Source organism: Zootoca vivipara, chromosome 4 (genome assembly GCF_965207765.1).
Source record: "Zootoca vivipara chromosome 4, rZooViv2.hap1.1, whole genome shotgun sequence".
Lineage (NCBI taxonomy): Eukaryota > Metazoa > Chordata > Lepidosauria > Squamata > Lacertidae > Zootoca > Zootoca vivipara.
Window position 1 is genome coordinate 12,758,748 of NC_142587.1, and position 17,477 is coordinate 12,776,224.

The 17,477-nt window shown below is 41.9% G+C and overlaps 1 protein-coding gene across 2 annotated transcripts; it reads right to left on the reverse strand.

The window, feature by feature from the left end:
* Positions 1-714: 714 nt before the first annotated feature.
* Positions 715-16,454, reverse strand: GPR180 (G protein-coupled receptor 180). 2 transcript variants are annotated; one of them, XM_035115868.3, is made up of 9 exons: positions 16,243-16,454; positions 14,190-14,348; positions 11,542-11,742; positions 9,319-9,499; positions 7,163-7,212; positions 5,283-5,440; positions 3,313-3,504; positions 2,541-2,618; positions 715-1,965 (listed from the first exon to the last, which is right to left on the reverse strand). In XM_035115868.3, the coding sequence occupies exons 1-9, from the start codon at positions 16,379-16,381 to the stop codon at positions 1,807-1,809; spliced, it is 1,317 nt and encodes a 438-aa protein (XP_034971759.2). In that variant the 5' UTR covers positions 16,382-16,454; the 3' UTR covers positions 715-1,806. The 2 variants fall into 2 exon arrangements, with proteins under 2 accessions (XP_034971759.2, XP_034971760.2); XM_035115869.3 differs by lacking the exons at positions 7,163-7,212; positions 9,319-9,499.
* Between the last annotated feature and the right edge of the window lie 1,023 nt (positions 16,455-17,477).

Sequence of the window (17,477 nt, forward strand, 5' to 3'; positions counted from 1 at the left end):
GATGGCATGAAAGTCTACGATTTCAGTCCTTCCAGCCTCAACCTGCCGTTCTTGTCCTGAATTACAAAGAGTGACTAGCGAATCTATTTAATGAACAACTTTGTCATGTTGCCATTTGCCTTAGTCAGAGGCAAATATGTGGCACCTATAAACTTAAATGAAATCCCGAGACTGATTCTCAAAGCAGTTTGTAACTGGAAGCTCTATTACCTTTAGTAAGGCTTGTGCTAAAGCAGTGCTTTTGAAGACTAGACTGTCTGATTTTAAAGACTGCATTCCTAAAATTATGTTCAAGCTTGCACTGTATCAGGATTGCCGCCTCAGGCTCCCCTGACGCTTTCCCCGTACACTCCTGACCACGTTCTTTGAGGATAAGTCTGCCATAGTTGTATTCCCCACTGCTGCTAATCCTGGTGTGAAGGGGGGAAGAGAGTGGGGAAGAGGATAAGTGGGAAGCATTAGTTTTGTACAGCCTTCTCCTCCTTTCTTCTGGCAGTTGGCTCAACACAGTGCGAGTATTGCCTTGGAGCAAGTAGGAAGAGTAAATAAGCATGAATCGATCAGCTTTCATGGCTGGCTTCTGATGATGGTACAAACACAGCCTTGTGTCTGGAACTCAGAAAAAACTGAAGCGTATTATAAAACTAGCTTCACATTTCCTCCGAGACACCAGTTTACAAGCATGAGTTAATAGCACACAACAGCACAGAAATGACTTAACAGGAATGTTTATTTTATATAGCAAAACTCGTTCAAATTACTTCAATCTTGAGCAATAAATAGGCACTTCAATAAGAGTATATCTTTACAATGGCAGTCTGAATGCTAGGAATGATTTAAAAGTGTGCTTCTACTACAATGGGTGGGAGATGGCAACTACTTAGAACCCACTGCCAACATGGATTATAACAAATCCAGTGAGTATTTTGTTTTTCAATTATTCATAGAAAATTTAATCCTGATTAAGTATCCTTGGGCAGGAATTCATGGGTAGTTGATGACTGAAACTAACATTTATTTGAAATGCTTCTGTTAATTTAATCTGTGAATATGGCTTAATTATGATTGAATCCTCAATGTAAGAGTAATGAATTATATCAGGATTAAAATTCTAGTGCTGCATCACATATCCCACCCCCACCCCCATGTTTAGGAGATTCTAGCCTGCTGTTTTTATAACCTTAACGATGCCAGGTTTTTGTTTTTTAAAAAAACAGAACTCAAGTTAGTCCATCACCCTTATGCTCTTGTAACATTTGTCACAAATATGGTGTGTAAAAAGCAATTGGTAATCAAGCTGAAATCTGAACTGCATCCAAATCTCAAGGCAAGGAAGTGTTTTTTCTTTTCATTTTCAAAAACACAAATAATGAGTGCCACAGTTTGCTGTAAACATTTTACACTGGTTTCCTGGACCTATTACAATTTTCAAGTCCTTTTAAACTTCTGCACAATTTGCACTGTTTCAAAGCAACTTTAAACCAATATATTATTTTAATTCCAAAAGTGGTCTATGTGATCCATTTATGGTAGTCATTAAACTTTGGATCTAGTTCCAACCTAAGATGAGGCAGTTTTTGAGTAAAAACACGGAGATTTTCTTTGACTTAATCCAAGATGCTTTGTCACAATTTTTGAGAAAATCTGCCTCATACCTGCACTTGTTCAGCTTCTGCAGCAGTGCAATTCTGTATTTTGATTGTTTCGTTTCTCCCAAAGATCCTCTGTGGTGGATTCACTGCTGAAAATAGCTGCACGTTTTCAAGTCTTTATTGCACATTTATCAACGGAAGTCCCAGATGCATCTCAGAAGTGATGCCGACTTTTATGTCCAGATGCTACAGTAAGTGGCAGTGTTACCGAAGAGAGGGAGGACACCTCCCAATATAGACTATGAGAAACAAAGAGTCGGTACAGGAGGACCATGGAGAACAACTGGCAGAGGATGACACCTACGGTAATGACCTAAAATAGGAAAGGAAAAGAGAACAAAGAAGAGAGCTTTATAGGAAGAATGGAATATTCACCTGAAATTTACTGGACCTACCCAGGAATTCAAGTTTAGAAGTTCACCTTGGGATTGCCAGATCTCTTAAAACACAATTTCATGTAGTCTTTCATGGGATCTCTTAATGTCACGATTCTAAAGCTGCCTGCATACATTACGCACATGAAGGGGCAACACGGGTAGGAAGGGACTTTGCAGTTCCCTCTGGCCCCACCATTCACGTTTTGCAGGCTTTCCTGGAACTTGCACAATTAAGAGTTCCAGGATATGAGGAAGTCTACCTGCACAGATTTCCCTGCCTCAAGCATCCACACTAATACATGACTGGTGGGGCAAGGGGAACTTGATGTGCTGGGGGAAGGGAAGGGGGTCCCACAACTCCCCTCTATACATGTTGCTCCATGTAGAATGAGTGAAAAAATAGATTCAGAAATCCCCATTACTTATCAAAGTTTATAAAACCAAAATCTTGCATACAATTAAGCCTTCGTTCTGTAACTGACTCAAGTTTTATTATGCTGCATCCACCTACCTTCTCTCGCTGATAATCTCTTAACATTAGAGATATGGAAACAAGACTTGGGTGACACAAAAACCACAGAAGACAGCCCTGAAAGAATGAGAAGAAAGACCACTATCAGCTAAGGAGCATCTCCACTCCCATCGTTCAGCTCGGACACTGAGGTCCAGCTCCGAGGGCCTTCTGGCAGTTCCCTCACTGCGAGAAGTGAGGTCACAGGGAACCAGGCAGAGGGAACCTTATTGGTAGTGGCACCCTCCCTGTGGAACACCCTCCCATCAGATGTCAAGGAAATAAACAACTATCAGACTTTTAGAAGACACCTGAAGGCAGCCCTGTTTAGAGAAGTTATCATTATCATAATCATCTGTCAGTACTAAAGGTCACTCTGTCCATTAACGGATCTCTAGTTACATATTTTCATTTTCATTTCACATGTCAAAATACGTTCTGTAACTTACCAAGTTCTCTTCTGCATCAGGCCATAGAACATTATAGTCTTGATGTATAATATCACACCTTGCTCAACCAAACCCTATGTGTGTATGCACTCAGAAGTGAAGTCTCACTGTGTTCCATGGGGTTTACTTCCATGTAAGTCTGCAAAGGATTGTAGCCTCAGACTACAATCCTGTACACAATAACTTGGAAATAAGCTCCATTAAACACAATGAAACATTTGTAAGTACATATGAGATTGCACTGTTTTATTTTTCTCCAAACTAGTCACTGCATTCAATAGCGCTCTCGAAGAATACATGGAGTTTCTATATGATGTACATACTTTTGTGAAAGTGATATAGAATTCTCTTTTCAGTGTACTTCTCTCAATTCGGATGATCTGGTAAAGTCCGCAGCCAAGTGACAGAGCTAGGCAAATTCTCAAGCCAATGAGAAGCCCGCCTGCTAAACTTTGGTGAGAGTGGTAGCTGTGGTGATTTGTATCCTCAAACTGCTCCCAAATTAGCAAAATGCTCTGCAAAAGAACAAGGAACACATTTAGCAGAAAGACACATGTCCAGGTAGATCTTTCTTCATATAACTTTGTACAGTATAAAAACAAATTATGATGGCCCCACATTGTTAGCCTGAGCAGTGGGGAGAGGAGGAAGGAGGAGCAAAAAGAGTACAATTCGCTGAAACCCTCTTCACTAAAATTGAGATTCTAGTTAGCAATTTTTTTAAAAAGACAATCTTTAAAGGAAGTGAGGTGGGCAGGGGTGGACAAAAGTTACTTTCCTCTTCAAGCACTCAGTTGGAGACTGATGTGGATAATTTTGCCTCAATTATAGGGTCCCGATTCAGTGGCAGATTCCATCTGTTGATCCTATGCAGGCTTCTATCAGGTGTGACAGGCACTTGCCAAGAGAACTAAGTGAATGGGCTTTTTAGCCTTGGGAGAGGGAATAAACAAGCAGTGGTTTAGAAATAATTAGAAGTATGGCGGAGAAGAAAACCTTTTACATGTGCCCATTCAGCTTGTTTGTTTAAAAAGTAATATAATCTTTCAATATATGTGTGTGTGTGTGTGTGTGGGGAGAGATATATCACAATAAAAATTAAATTGCCGACAACACTTAACATGGGTGGTGCACATATAATACAGGTACCAGCTCAGGGCCACATGTTGTAAAGGGGTTCTCAAAGGCATATGGCTGAGAGGTGAGAACTGTTTTTCCCTCCCAGCTGAATGCCCATCAGTATATGAAACACAGAGAGCCAATGAATGAATGGATGAATGCTTGGAAACCTGTCTCTCCATTCTCTAGACCAGGGGTGGATAAATCAAGGCCTAATCCTATTGCATCCTGAGTTCATACAGGTAACAAGGGAAAACCAGGGAGTTAAAGGGAGAGAAAGGAGTGGAATCCCATCTATAGGCTCTCATGGAATCTTTGGGAAACTGATCAGTTGGAACATTGCATACCTTCCCCTCACCCCACCCCAAAAGGCATGTAACATTCCCATGTGAAATTTTCCTCATAGCTTTTGAGAACATCAGCCTTTTCCTTACTAGTGATGTGCTGGACAAAATAGTTACCAAATCTTTATCTGAATTTGGTAGAGTTGCTGGGGGGTGGGGGACGGCGGCAGATCAGTTACTTTGACAACCAGTAAGCCATTGCTGGTATGAAGAGAAAAACAGTTTGCCTGTGGCAGTGGCGGCAAACATGGTGCCCTCTAGACACTGGGCTACAAATTCCACCATCTCTGACCATTTGCCATGCGGTCAGGGGCTGATGAGGATTTTAGTCCAACAACATTTCGGTGGGTAAGGGGGCAGGCTGGCTTCCCCTGGCTTAAGACAACAAAGGAAGTTCATGATTAAGAGCAGACTTGAACGAGGGACTTCCCATTTCACACTTTGGGCTGATGCAGTGTATCAGTGTAGCTAAAGGAGAGACTCTGAGTGACCCTGAAAATACTTAGCCATCAGTAAGGATTTAGAAAATGTACAACCAGGTACTCAGGGCTGCTACTTTTTCAGGAGCTAGGTATTACATTAAATCTTCTGCCAGCCTGCAAAGAGCTCTTCTGAAGAGTTTTTTCAATCATCTGTATCACTACCATCGACAGCAGCATTTGCAGTCTTTCGAGTTGGATAGCCTTTCACAACATTCCCAAAGGAACATCAGTATAGACAGCCTCTTCTCTTCTTGCAGGACCATTACCACATCATGTGCTTATTAATGTTTCTTAATTACCCCCAAAAGCACTTCCACAGTAAATAAAACACCCAGCACGAAAACAGACCTGTGTTACCACGACAGCTATTGCAATGGCTGTGGATGTTGGAGTGGAATCCCACTGGAGAGGTTTACTCTGAGATTTCTTCATTCTCCCGATTGTCCATCCCATGCACAAACTGAGCAGTAGATAGAGCATCTGCACCTGAGAGATTATGTCACACACTAAGGGGAAGAACATGAATATAACTGAATTCTCTTAATTACGCCACCAAGAAAAACCACTGTATAAAATGGCCTCTTCTGCAAAACATACATAACAGGCCAATTAACATTGTTGTAAACACTTCAGTAAAACTAGCAGGATGATCTAGCCTAAATAAATAGCATGCATACTGACCAGCACTCTTGCAGTGTACAAATTCATTTAAATTTTGTCCACTGGTGTTCCAATATGAAGCTTCCTGTATATATTGGCTTTCCCCTCAATATTTAGAGCCTCTGCCTCCTCTTGTGGAGGAATGCAATTTTCATAATGTGGACCAGACTTCCCCAACCTCAGGCTCCCGGATCTTCATCACCCCCAGCAACTGGCCATGATGCTAGGGAAGGCTGGTCCAGAGCTTTACTGTGGTTGTCACTGCAACCACATCAGGGTGCAGGGACAGCCTTGCACGGCTTTTAAACATATTTTTGGAGCCCTTAAACTAGAATCAGATATATGGAACGCACAAGGAAGAAGGAAAATCCCATAAAAATATTTCTGAAATGAGAGGGGACAAAATGAAGCAGGGCCATGATTTCATGCTTATGTTCCCCCCTCCCTCTTGAGAGTCTGTACACGTCATCTATCCAGAGCTGTTCTGCACGTGTCCAGAAAAGCATCTTTTTTTAAAAAAAAAGTCTATGAGACATGCAAGCCTATTCCCCTAATGTCACCGGATACAACCAGTATTTGCCACACAACAGCAACAGTCACCTTTTCTACACTGAAGGTCAACAGTTGCAATAGCTAGGGACAGAAATGTGTGCTTTTTCCTGGCACTGGCAGGAGATACGCTGGTTTGCAATTACGGTAAGTAAGTTTTGCCGCAACAAAGGCATTGGCTGCTCCAGTTAACACGGCACAGTCCTCCTGGAAGTACAAGAGCCCCAGGAAACAGCACAGTATTGTAAAAATTCTCCCAACAGATTTTACGCAATATGCTACAAGAAAAATTAAATTAAATTAAATTAAATTAAAATCAGCACAGGTAAGGGTGGAGTCGTGTTGGCATATCTTGAAATAGTAAAGCTGTCAGGTTTCGCTTTTGCTGCAAGAAATTCAGCGAAGGCGTGCATGACTGTATGGGGACTTGAGCCTACAACATCTGGGGAAAATGCACACCTCTTTTGTGAGGAAGCAAGATTTACAGAGAAAGAAACTGGAAGTGAGGAAAGGAGCAGTGGCAGATTACAGAGTGGGGTCTAACCTGTGCCATGTCTTTACAGGAATATTTGCACAAGAAACTGTCTGCCTGGAACACCCTAAGGGGGGAAATGAAATTTGTTTAGCTGAAGCGATTTAACTTGTAGTTAAGCTGCAATCCTATATTGACTTATATGAATGAAGTTTTACTGATTTCATGGGGCTTAGTTTTGAGTGGAATGCTTGAATGGACTCTAACGCTGTTCTAAAAAGCGTAACTATTTTTAATAAATAAGGGTAAAGTTCCCCATTTATTTGCTGCAGGGGCTCCTTCAGTCACAGCCGGGAATTGCAACTCTGTGCAAGGACAGGTTTCTAGGTGTGGCTAAAATTATTTATCTAATATTTTAAACCACTCTGACTTTCCATCAGACTTGGCATTTCATGCTATACAAGATATATTAACATCCAGATAATGTGCTTCCCTAAAACAAATGTCCTCATTTGAGATCAGCTCAAAGAAAGCAAGATGTACTTACACTCTGCAAGGCTTCCCATAAAAGGTGCTCCTACTCCATTTTTAGAGTAACTAAAAAGGAAAACCAGCTTGATAAATAAGCCTATACTAAAGAAATATGCATCATAAAAGCATAAACTGATTGCAAAACATAACCACCACTAATACTATTTTTGGATATAAAAAAATGGAAATAACTTTGTAAAAGCTTTAAAAATACATAACATGAAAATCAGCTGGGTTTGCCTCCAGCATGTAAATGATAAAGGAAATAGGGCAAATCTACTAGCATATAACTATTTTGCATTCTGCACAGAAGCTCCAGAATTCTGCTTTTCTCATATGAATTTCTGTGAAGCAGATTTGACTTCTCAACAGAAGAGGCTACGCTAGCGGTGTGCAGTGACACGCAAATTGGGTTGATCTGGAGGTTTCCTGACACCCAAAATGCACTGCCAATACTTCCCATCATCCTGAGTTGGATTAGCTGCTGCGCACAATGGCCTTTCTCTGCACTGTATTTTCTATATTTCTTTAGGTCCACAAGTTTCGCAACAAGTGGGGCTGTCCAAAATGTTGCCTGCAGAAGACTGAAAAGCTGGTGATTGTTTTTTTCTGGAAGTGCAGCAGAAGAGGGCTTTCAAAAACTTAAAAGCTTTTATTTACATACCTTTTTAAAGTGTTTTTTAATTGGAGGGCAAAAGAGCAATACACACACACACACACACACACACACACACACACACACACATATATAGAGAGAGAGAAAATGCACTTGATTGAATTTTTGTAACACTTTTTACATAAAGGGGAAATACTAAAACAAAAGGTCAATACTATTCTATTCCAGAGTGGTAGGCCTCAATTAAGAAGTTAAAATGCAGAAAATCTAGAGGAACCAACAAGAATGACAACTGATCAGTACATCTGAGTTCAAAGGAAGCTGAAGCATGAATGAACTACAAGAAAATAAAATTAAGGTAGAACAACACCTTAAGAACAGCATATTTAGGTTTTATAGTGGAAAGTGACAACAACTTGTTTCTTCACCTATTTTCAGCACTGAATTGTATTCCCTACTACAAAACCTAAATCAGCTCTGCTAAATGGTTATTTCCTATCTTACTCTTTGGTACAGAGAACAGAGGATGATCATCTATTGGGGATGGTGTAAATATTAGGAGATAGATGTGTTTCCTACACACCCACACACCAGTGTTTCCTGCAGCAAATATGTATTATGTAAAGTGTGGAAAACATTTATGCCTGTGAATGCATATGGAGACTCTGGCGATTCAGGGTTCTAACATACATTTACATGTTTGCATGTCTTCTACGCTGTTCTAGGAAACAGCAGTGTAATACTGTATTGCAGTATATGTAGCAAAAACATTTATTGTGCAAAACAGGGAACTGTCCTAAGATACAAATAGTCTACTTTTGCACAGTTGTCCAGTTGTTGTAATTCTATCAGTGTGCCTGCAAGTTCAAAACCTGCTGTTCCCCTGTGCTGGGGCAGACCAGCACCCTGTATTTTGCTCTACCACCCTTGTGTGGTGATTTGCAGAAAGAACATTTCAGATTCAATCTGAAGGGAACAAAGGAACATGGGTAGGAATGACTTCTGGGTCGACTGCGGGCAACGGAGGATGATGGAGTCCACTCACTCTGAGCAGCCTGATTGCTGTGAGGAAATGGGAAGGGAGCATGGGTAATTTACCCATTGGATAAAGCACCTTCTCAAAAAAAGGGAAAGTTTGAATTCCGAAGAATCCAGTAGAGCTCTCTAGGAGCTCCCAAATCTTCAGAGGGAGCTGTGGGAGCCCCGAGATTGAGCGCAATTGAGACCCACAGCAAACTGCCTTAAGAGCTTCCATTGAAGCAGCGACTTCTCCAAATAAAAGAAATTCGGACCAGTTTGACAATGTAAATTCCTTCTTGAAACCTGGGAAGGTCACTACCAAAGCAAGACCAGGGATGGTGGACCTGTAGCCCTCCAGATGTTGGACTCCACCCCGCATTTGCTCCAGGCAGAATCACCAATGATCAGGGACGATCACAGTCAAACAACATCTGGAGAGCCATAAGTTCCCCATCCCTGGCACTAGACATGGAAGGCCAATGACGTTACTCGGTATGGCAGCTTCATATGCCCAAAGGCGGAAGGTTTAAATTTACCTTGAAAAATGTAGGTAGTTAGCAAAAGCGGAAGCGGCTTGCAAGAGCAGAACAGTCGACAGAACTTTCAACACAGTGTGCATAGGCCCTGCTTTTTTAATCGTCTGCCACAATGTCTGAGCATATATGCAAGCAGCGATGAAGTATGCCAGAACAAGCAGGAAGAAGAACTCATGGAGGCCTGCAAAGAGAAGAAGTACCTTACATAATATTTCTTTACTTAGATATTTAATGTCCAATCCTTAAAAAAATAAAAATTTCCAGAGCTAAAAGTAATAATGACAAAACACAGCAGCAACCCGGTCAGACAAAATTTAAATTAAGAATAGAAATATAAAAGAGAAACTCAAAAGGGTCTCACCCAGTGCTCAAAGGGCAACAAATCAGATGTCAAGTAAACCTCTCTGGGAAGAAGGTTCTGAAGCCAAGCCTGGTGGGGTTAAGGGTACTACAGAAAACGACTCATCTCTGGTGTGCAGAGATGAGCCTATTGAACAAGGGAAAGAAGTGGTACCTAAGGTACATTGTTCTAAAGCAGGGTTATTATTAATATATGCCTATATACTGAGTAATTTCAAGAGAGACAATTGCTAGCTTGGTTTTTTTTTTAAAAAAAAGGCTGGATATTTTTTCTATTAATAAAAAGAAGCAAGAAACTCCAACTACTGCCCCAGCAGACTGTAAATACTGTGCTCATATATATACTCACAATACCAGCATAACAACACTGGAAATGCTGGAATCTTATCATTAATTATATGTGTAACCTGTCTTTCAGGTCCCAGGACAGGCTGCATCTAAAAAGATAATACAATACAATTATGCTGATATGCCCTAACCTATGTTGTTGTGTGCTACCTTTCAAGAGCATTGCAACCAATTTATTTCAAAGAACCAATTAAGATGAGACCAAAGAATATTTTGTTCCTTCACCAAAATAACTTAATAGATTTTAAAATAACTGTTTACTGTACTATAACACCAGTATTTCCAGTGTGATGCTGGTACTATGAATATTGCTTACAAACCGTGGTGACAGATGTTGGATTTTCGTATTTCTGTCTAATAACAGAAATAATTTTCAGCCTATTTTATATTTACTAAGCCGGCAACGGTCTCTGTTGAAATTACTAAGTATATATGCAAACACACGTGCCTTGTCAGAAGTGTCTGAAACTTACTGCGTTTAGTGACAAGAATCTAGCCTTTGGGTAAATGTAGCTCCTCTTTGCAGTCATGGAATAGAGCTGACTTTGCAATACAAACATTATACGTTTGCCTTGAGGATATGGCATTTGTCAACTCAACAAATCTGTTTATACGAAGACTTCTTTGTTACTGTTGTAATGTCTTTTGCTAAAGCAGTTGACAAACACTGAGTGACTGAAATGTTTCAAGCACAGAAGTATAGTAAACGGCAGGATAGTATATGCATGTCAGTCCCAGCTAATGCCACAACCATTGTGAATGAGCATCAAAGCCATGCTTCACACACAAAACATTATTGCTTCCCAAGGGTGTGATTCTGTGAACCCTAGCTTGATAGCATCACTGAATTAATGGGATTTACTTCTGCGTAAACATGTAGAGCTTTGCACCATGAAAAGTGCTCCCCATGTACTCATATCTCTATTTTTCCTCACAATACCAAAACTAGGTGTTTGCTGCAAATATTCATAGTGATCACAGAGATTGAAGAGGACGTTCCCAGGTATCTGTGGGCAGGCATACATTTCTGTTCAAATATAATGCTGGACATGCTGCAAACGCCACTTTTTCATACGGAACAAAGAAGCTTCCACTTTTGCTTTAGACTTGCGGGCACAATTGACTCACTGAGATTTACTATGCCAACATTTGAGAGAACGTGGAACAGATGTGAGAAACATTCATCTTACCACTAGATGTCATTGCTGCAACATTTAAAAGGCATAGCCAGTCCACAATGCACTTAAACACAGGATACAATTTTCAGTTTTGAATAAATGATGTTCATGTGTGTAACATGAAGACGAATTAAAGAAACCTGGTTCCTGAATTTCTCAATCAATATATTTTATTTTCCTTTTATACTTGTCTGGATTTTTTTTATAATTTTTTTTTTTGCTGTGTAAGAAGTTTATCTCTGTTACATTGTAAATTCTTAGCGCATTTTAATGGGTTTTTTTTTTGCCCGTCACTTCCCCAACCAATTTCCTCCAAAGTCAAGAAGAAACATCTTACCTGATTCCCCTGCGCTAAAGTGATCTAAAGGATTCCCTTCCGCATCTGGATTTAGTAAGACCATTTCAAATTGAACTTCCTCGGATTCAGAGTCCTCATAATTCACCGCACAGGTAAACTTGTCGACATAAAACACATACCATGTGTCAGGGTACGGAATCTGGGACACAGTCAAATTTTGTTCTGTGAGGTTCAGATGCACTGCAAAAGGAACCAGACTTGAATAAACTCAGAAAGCTTTGGCTTAAAACAATGCTAGAAAACAAGAAACTATTCAGCTTAGCTATGGCTAAGGAATGCACAAGCATTTTTTTGCCAGATGCACATATCAAGGTGCTTTTTAAAAAACAGATCCATATGATGCATTTTGTGTTACATGTTTAAATGTGCATGTACCCCTTAAAAAACATATGGTGCAATGCATTCACATGTTAAGCAGTTTCAGTTCTCTTTTAATTTCAGTAGGAGGCAGTTAAGCATGTGCATAACTAACTCATTGCAATCAATGGGATATAAAAGTACTAAGCTGTGCTTAGATTGTGATCTTAATGTTTGGCCTAGTTCAAATATTAATTCAGCAGCATGCTTTCAGCACCAAGGAAAAGGGGGGGGATCTGATTATAACAAGACTTGTTCATATAAATGCTCATGTAAATACACTTACATGATACTGCACTACAATAATGTTTTTAGTATCTATTCAATTCAGTTATATAATTATACTGTCCTTCTGATAAATAATTTGCATGTCTTTAATTTGATCAATAAACAAATAAAGAATGATCTTGATTAGCACTTCTTTGATAATAACTGTAAGAGGATCTTCAGTATTTTGTATATTAAGTATTTGTGCTCCACAAGTGTTATATTAGGCTTTAGATTCTGAATTCCTGACTTCATTTTCAATGAGTCTGTAATTGGACCATGGTAGGGTATGGGGAGATAGGATGATACAAATGACTTAATTTCTCCAGAAACTAAATAACATTACAGGCTTTTTCTATGCTAGCGTACTTATGAACTCAAATACCGACATTCAAGATATTCAAAGACAAATCACAATTAAGTGATGAAATTTGTTTTAAACCAAATGTAAAGAGAGCAGAGCAGTTTACAAGCATTTTGAAGAGATAAAATCTCTAAGAGAGATGAGAAGCAAGCAAGCAAACACTTTGTGCAATGCATCTCTATGCGTATCTACTCTGAAGTAATTGCCACTGAGTTTATAGGAACTTGCTCCCAGGTATGTGTATATAGGATTGCAGACTTATCCATGTACCTTAAAAAACTCAGACATTATGCCAGCAATGAGGTACTTGGGGTCCTCCAGATGTTCTTGGACTACAGCTCTCACCATCGCTGACATTTGGTCATGCTAGCTGTGGCTGATGGGAAATAGAGGCCAAAACATCTGGAACACATAGCTGTCAAGTTTTCCCTTTTCTTGCGAGGAAGCCTATTCAGCATAAGGGAATTTCCCTTAAAAAAAGGGAGAACTTGACAGCTATGGGAGCAGGCACCCCAAACTCGGCACTCCAGATGCTTTGGGACTATAACTCCCATCACTCCTAGCTAACAGGACCAGTGGTCAGGGATGATGGGAACTGTAGTCCCAAAACATCTGGAAGGCTGAGTTTGGGGATGCCTGATCTGGAGGAATGCACCTTCCCCATTGCTGCCCTAAAGCTCTTGGCATGAAAGCAGGGATGGGAAACCTGTAGCCCCCCAGATGCTATTGGACCAGCTCCCATCCGCCCCACCCAGCCAGAATGGTCAAAGGTCAGGGATGAAAGAAGTTACATCTGGAGGGCCATAGAGTTCCTGCTCCTGAATGTGATCATTTGCCATTAGTCCATACCTGTATGAGTTTGAAGATCTCTGAGAGGGGAATTAATATCGGCTTGGGTTCTAACTTAAGTTCATGGTAGAAAAAGTTTCTTCCTCCTAGCTGCCCACTAAATCCCAACCAAAATTGTTTAGGAAGGCTCCTGATTTCCTAGAGAGGGTTTTTGGTGGAATAGCAGGGCTGGGAACTTATATTAGGATGCAAGCCATTTTTTTCAATAATTACAAACCTTCCCCTCAATGAATTATCATGCCAATTTTGATACTTCCCAGAATAAAAATGGTGGTCACAGAGTGAGCAGGCTGCTTTCTGGATGGGGAAAGGGCAGCTGACATGCATTTTGCATGTGCTGAGCTGCTTCTTGCGCATTATGTGTTGCCGTGCATATTTTTATGTGATGGGCTATTGCACGTGCCTGCTCATGGCACAGTTCAGCCTGCTGCTGCATGTGTTCGCATGAGACACACTGTTGTACACATTGCTGTGTGGACGTGCAGTGGCATGATACTGCATGTGTGCTCCCCCAATATGAAAACTGGGGCTGTAAAACCATGGGAAAGTGCATGTATGAAGGCTAAGTTGCAATCAGGAACAATATACACTGCTTGCATAGCATGGAAGTTAAGTCTAGGTACCTTAGCTTATAATTCCATGCCTTTTGTTTACATGAGCAAATTTATAAACACCTTAACTCTTCTCTTAAGTTGTTTCTTCATCCTAAACCTATTGTTCAACTGATGCATATAATAAGCTATGAACTGACTCAGTATATTTATGACACCCACTGCGCATTCGAACTCACTTATCAGCTGAGCTTTGGACAATCTCTCTTTACAGCTGTAATCCTGGTAGCTTTCTTGCAGCTTTAGCCATTCTTGAGCTTGAAAGAGGTGAAGCTTGGCTTCTTTTCCAACTGCTGTTGCTACATTGTTGATTCTGACATACAGAAGAGCACAATCACCTTGATATTTAAAAAGAAGTCAAAGTCTATTATACAGATAAGGATGGAAACAAAGGAGAAATATTACCTAGAAATGTTTTAATGCTGGCAGAATTGCCTCTTAATATAAACTGCTGCCAAGTGTCCATTTTCCTACCAATATTTAGTTCAACCAATAGTTGTATAAGATGCCTGCAATTATTTTTCCAGCTTACACCAAGGCACAAAAAAACCTCCAAACTGTGAAAATGCTCTACATTGGGCAGCTATATATTTATTTTAAAAGAGGATTGTAGAACCTAGATTTATTTGGGGAAGGGCACTTTGGACATTCTGACGTGGGTATAAAAAATGTTTTAGATTGTCCCTGCTGCAGAATGTAATTTTTACAGCAAAGTGATTTCAGCTGGCTCAAATCAGACAGCTAAGACCTAGGCTGAGCGACTCAATTACACCCACGTACACACTGGATCTCTATGGAACCAACCCTATACACAAGACACTGGCATAAAGCAAGCTGGTATAACTTAAACTAGGGTAAAATTACAGCAGATCCAGACTCTGTTCAGCAGTGGGGCTGCAGCTGGCTGAGCCTGCCTAAGTCTGGCAGAGAGAAAACAATAATGTTTGAGTTGTTTCACTCTTTTTGCCTTTAACTTTTTCAGGCCTAGGGTCCAGCCTAAGTCTCTGCCCTCTGCCCCTATAGCGCCCTTTATTCAGGGCTTACCTTGGGCCTACGATTACTGGGGCAATCTCATAGCTCCAAACCAGCAGATAGGAGAAGCTATTAGCAAGGCAATGCTTGTCATCTGACAGATGCCTGCGGGATAGATAGCTCAGTCAGTAGAAGAGCATGAGGCACTTTATCTCAGGGTTGTGAGTTCGAGCCCCATGTTGAGCAAATAGATTCCTGCATTGGAGGGGGTTGGGCTAGGAGACCCTCGCAATCCCTTCCAACCTTGCGATTCTATGACCCTCCAAAGGGGAAACAGGAAGCCACTCCACCAGCGCCGTCCTTGCTCGTTGACAGTGAATGCTGTTTGTTAAAATCAATGTATGCAAAATTTAATTGCTTAATTAAGATATATAAAAAGGTAAAGGTAAAGGACTCCTGGATGGTTAAGCCCAGTCAAAGGTGACTATGGGGTGCAGCACTCATCTTGCTATCAGGCCGAGGGAGCCGGCGTTGTCCACTGACCGCTTTCCGGGTCATGTGGCCAGCATGACTAAAACGCTTCTGGCACAATGGTACACCGTGACGGAAACCAAAGCGCATGGAAACAGCATTTACCTTCCCGCTGCAGTGGTACCTATCTACTTGCACTGGCGTGCTTTTGAACTGCTAGGTTGGCAGGAGCTGGTACAGAGCAACGAGAGCTCACTCTGTTGTGTGGATTCGCACTGCCAACCTTCCAATTGGCAAGCCCAAGAAGCTCAGTGGTTTTTAGACCACAGAGCCCCCGTGTCCTGCATATATAGGTGAGCGTAAAGAAAAACACCAGCTCCCTTGGCCCGAAAGCAATATTAACGCCACAACTCCATAGTCCCCTTTTACTGGACTCAACCGTCCAGGGGTCATTTATGTTTACCTTACCTATATAGATGACCGTATATATGGCTGCAAGATCAGCTGAGGTCAAGATAGAGCTACAGGGGGAGCTAAAGGGCGGTGGACCTCAGGGTGAGGCCAGTCTCAGAGCCCCCTGGAGTCCGGGCAAACCCTTGTCAAATCCAGGAAGGGCGCAGAACGCGTGGAAACGGGCGCAAACATGCAGAAAAGGCCCTGGCACAGGATCCCTCGCATCCCTCCTTCTTCTCCCAACCGAAGGCCCTGCTACGCTGCAACAAGGCGCTGGGCGGGATCCTCCTCCAGGCCGGGCAGCCGTCGAGGAGGAGGCGGAGGCACCCCGCTTACCGTGGAACTGGAACTGCGCCGCCGCCTGGCCAGCTCCGGCGGCCGCGCTGGAGAAGCCGCCCCGGACCGTCTTGGCCTGCGCCGCCGAGAGCCACGCGCCGCAGCTCAGGGCGGCCCAGGTGAGCCACGGAAGCCCCATGGTCGTCCCCTCGGCGACGGCAGCGGCCGCCTCGGTCACCGCTTCCTCATCTCCGTACCACGTCTACAACCTCACGGATGGGAGGGCGGAAGCGATACTGACCTCGCAGCGAACCAATAGGGTTCTTCGGAACGACGGGGGGAGGGGCCAGCCGATAGAGACTACTTTACTTCCGGTCCGCCGCCCGTTTGATCTCCCCCTTCGGCGCGCGGCGGCGGTTGCTAGGGAACGAGTTCTCCAACCGCGTGACCCAGCCGTGTTTGACGAGCCTGCTGATTGGTTGCTGGGTGGGTAGGTGGGCTTCCCAAGGACGGTAGAGGGTGAGGGAACGCGGCGTCTGAAGGGGGTCGTGACGTCATAGCCACGGGACACGTCTTATACAGGATTTATGATTTAAAAAATTCCTTCCAGTAGCACCTTAGAGGCCAACTAAGTTTGTCATTGGTATGAGCTTTCTTGTGCATGCACACTTCTTCAGATACTTCATATTTATGATGATTATGTATTGTGATTATGATTATTATTATTTATTGAGACAGAATAAATAGTACTGAAGAGAGAAGTAAAAACTATACAAAATACATTTTGCAGGTTTACATCAATATTCAAATAATAGATCTTATTCTAATTGCCCCCGCTGAAAGCCTTTCAGTTTTTCCTGTCACCTGATCACCTTGATCAGCTAAAAGAAAGTGCTAAAAGCAAGAACACTGTAGCAATGGTTGAGCTACAATAATAGAGGGGTGATAACTTCACTCCTCAAATCTTTATAAAGAGTGCAAGCCGGAAGCACTGTATACCGATGATTAAATGGGAGATCCAAAGACGGTTAACAGAATAAAATACAGGGTAAAACGCAGGTAAATAATTAAAGCAAAACAACAAAACTAAAACTCTCTCCCCCCCTTTCCCACTGATAACATTTAAAAAGGCTGTAGGATATTCAAAAGTCTGGTTGAAGAGGAACGCATGCCGCCTTTGCACAGTGCCAGCTGCGCTCAAGGCGGTGGACGACATGAGAAAAAAACCCATCGCTATCGCTGCCACATTTTTTTAAAAATGAATACTTTGTGGGGGTGGGAAACAACTTAATTTT

Excerpts from the sequence above, each read along its gene's own strand:
- GPR180 (XM_035115868.3), bottom strand. The coding sequence starts at position 16,381 with ATGGGGCTTCCGTGGCTCACCTGGGCCGCCCTGAGCTGCGGCGCGTGG. Across the intron at positions 5,441-7,162 it reads TATGGGAAGCCTTGCAGAGT|TGTGTGACATAATCTCTCAG; the intron begins GTAAGTACATCT and ends TCTTCCCCTTAG. Across the intron at positions 1,966-2,540 it reads GAGATTATCAGCGAGAGAAG|GTCATTACCGTAGGTGTCAT; the intron begins GTAGGTGGATGC and ends TTCCTATTTTAG.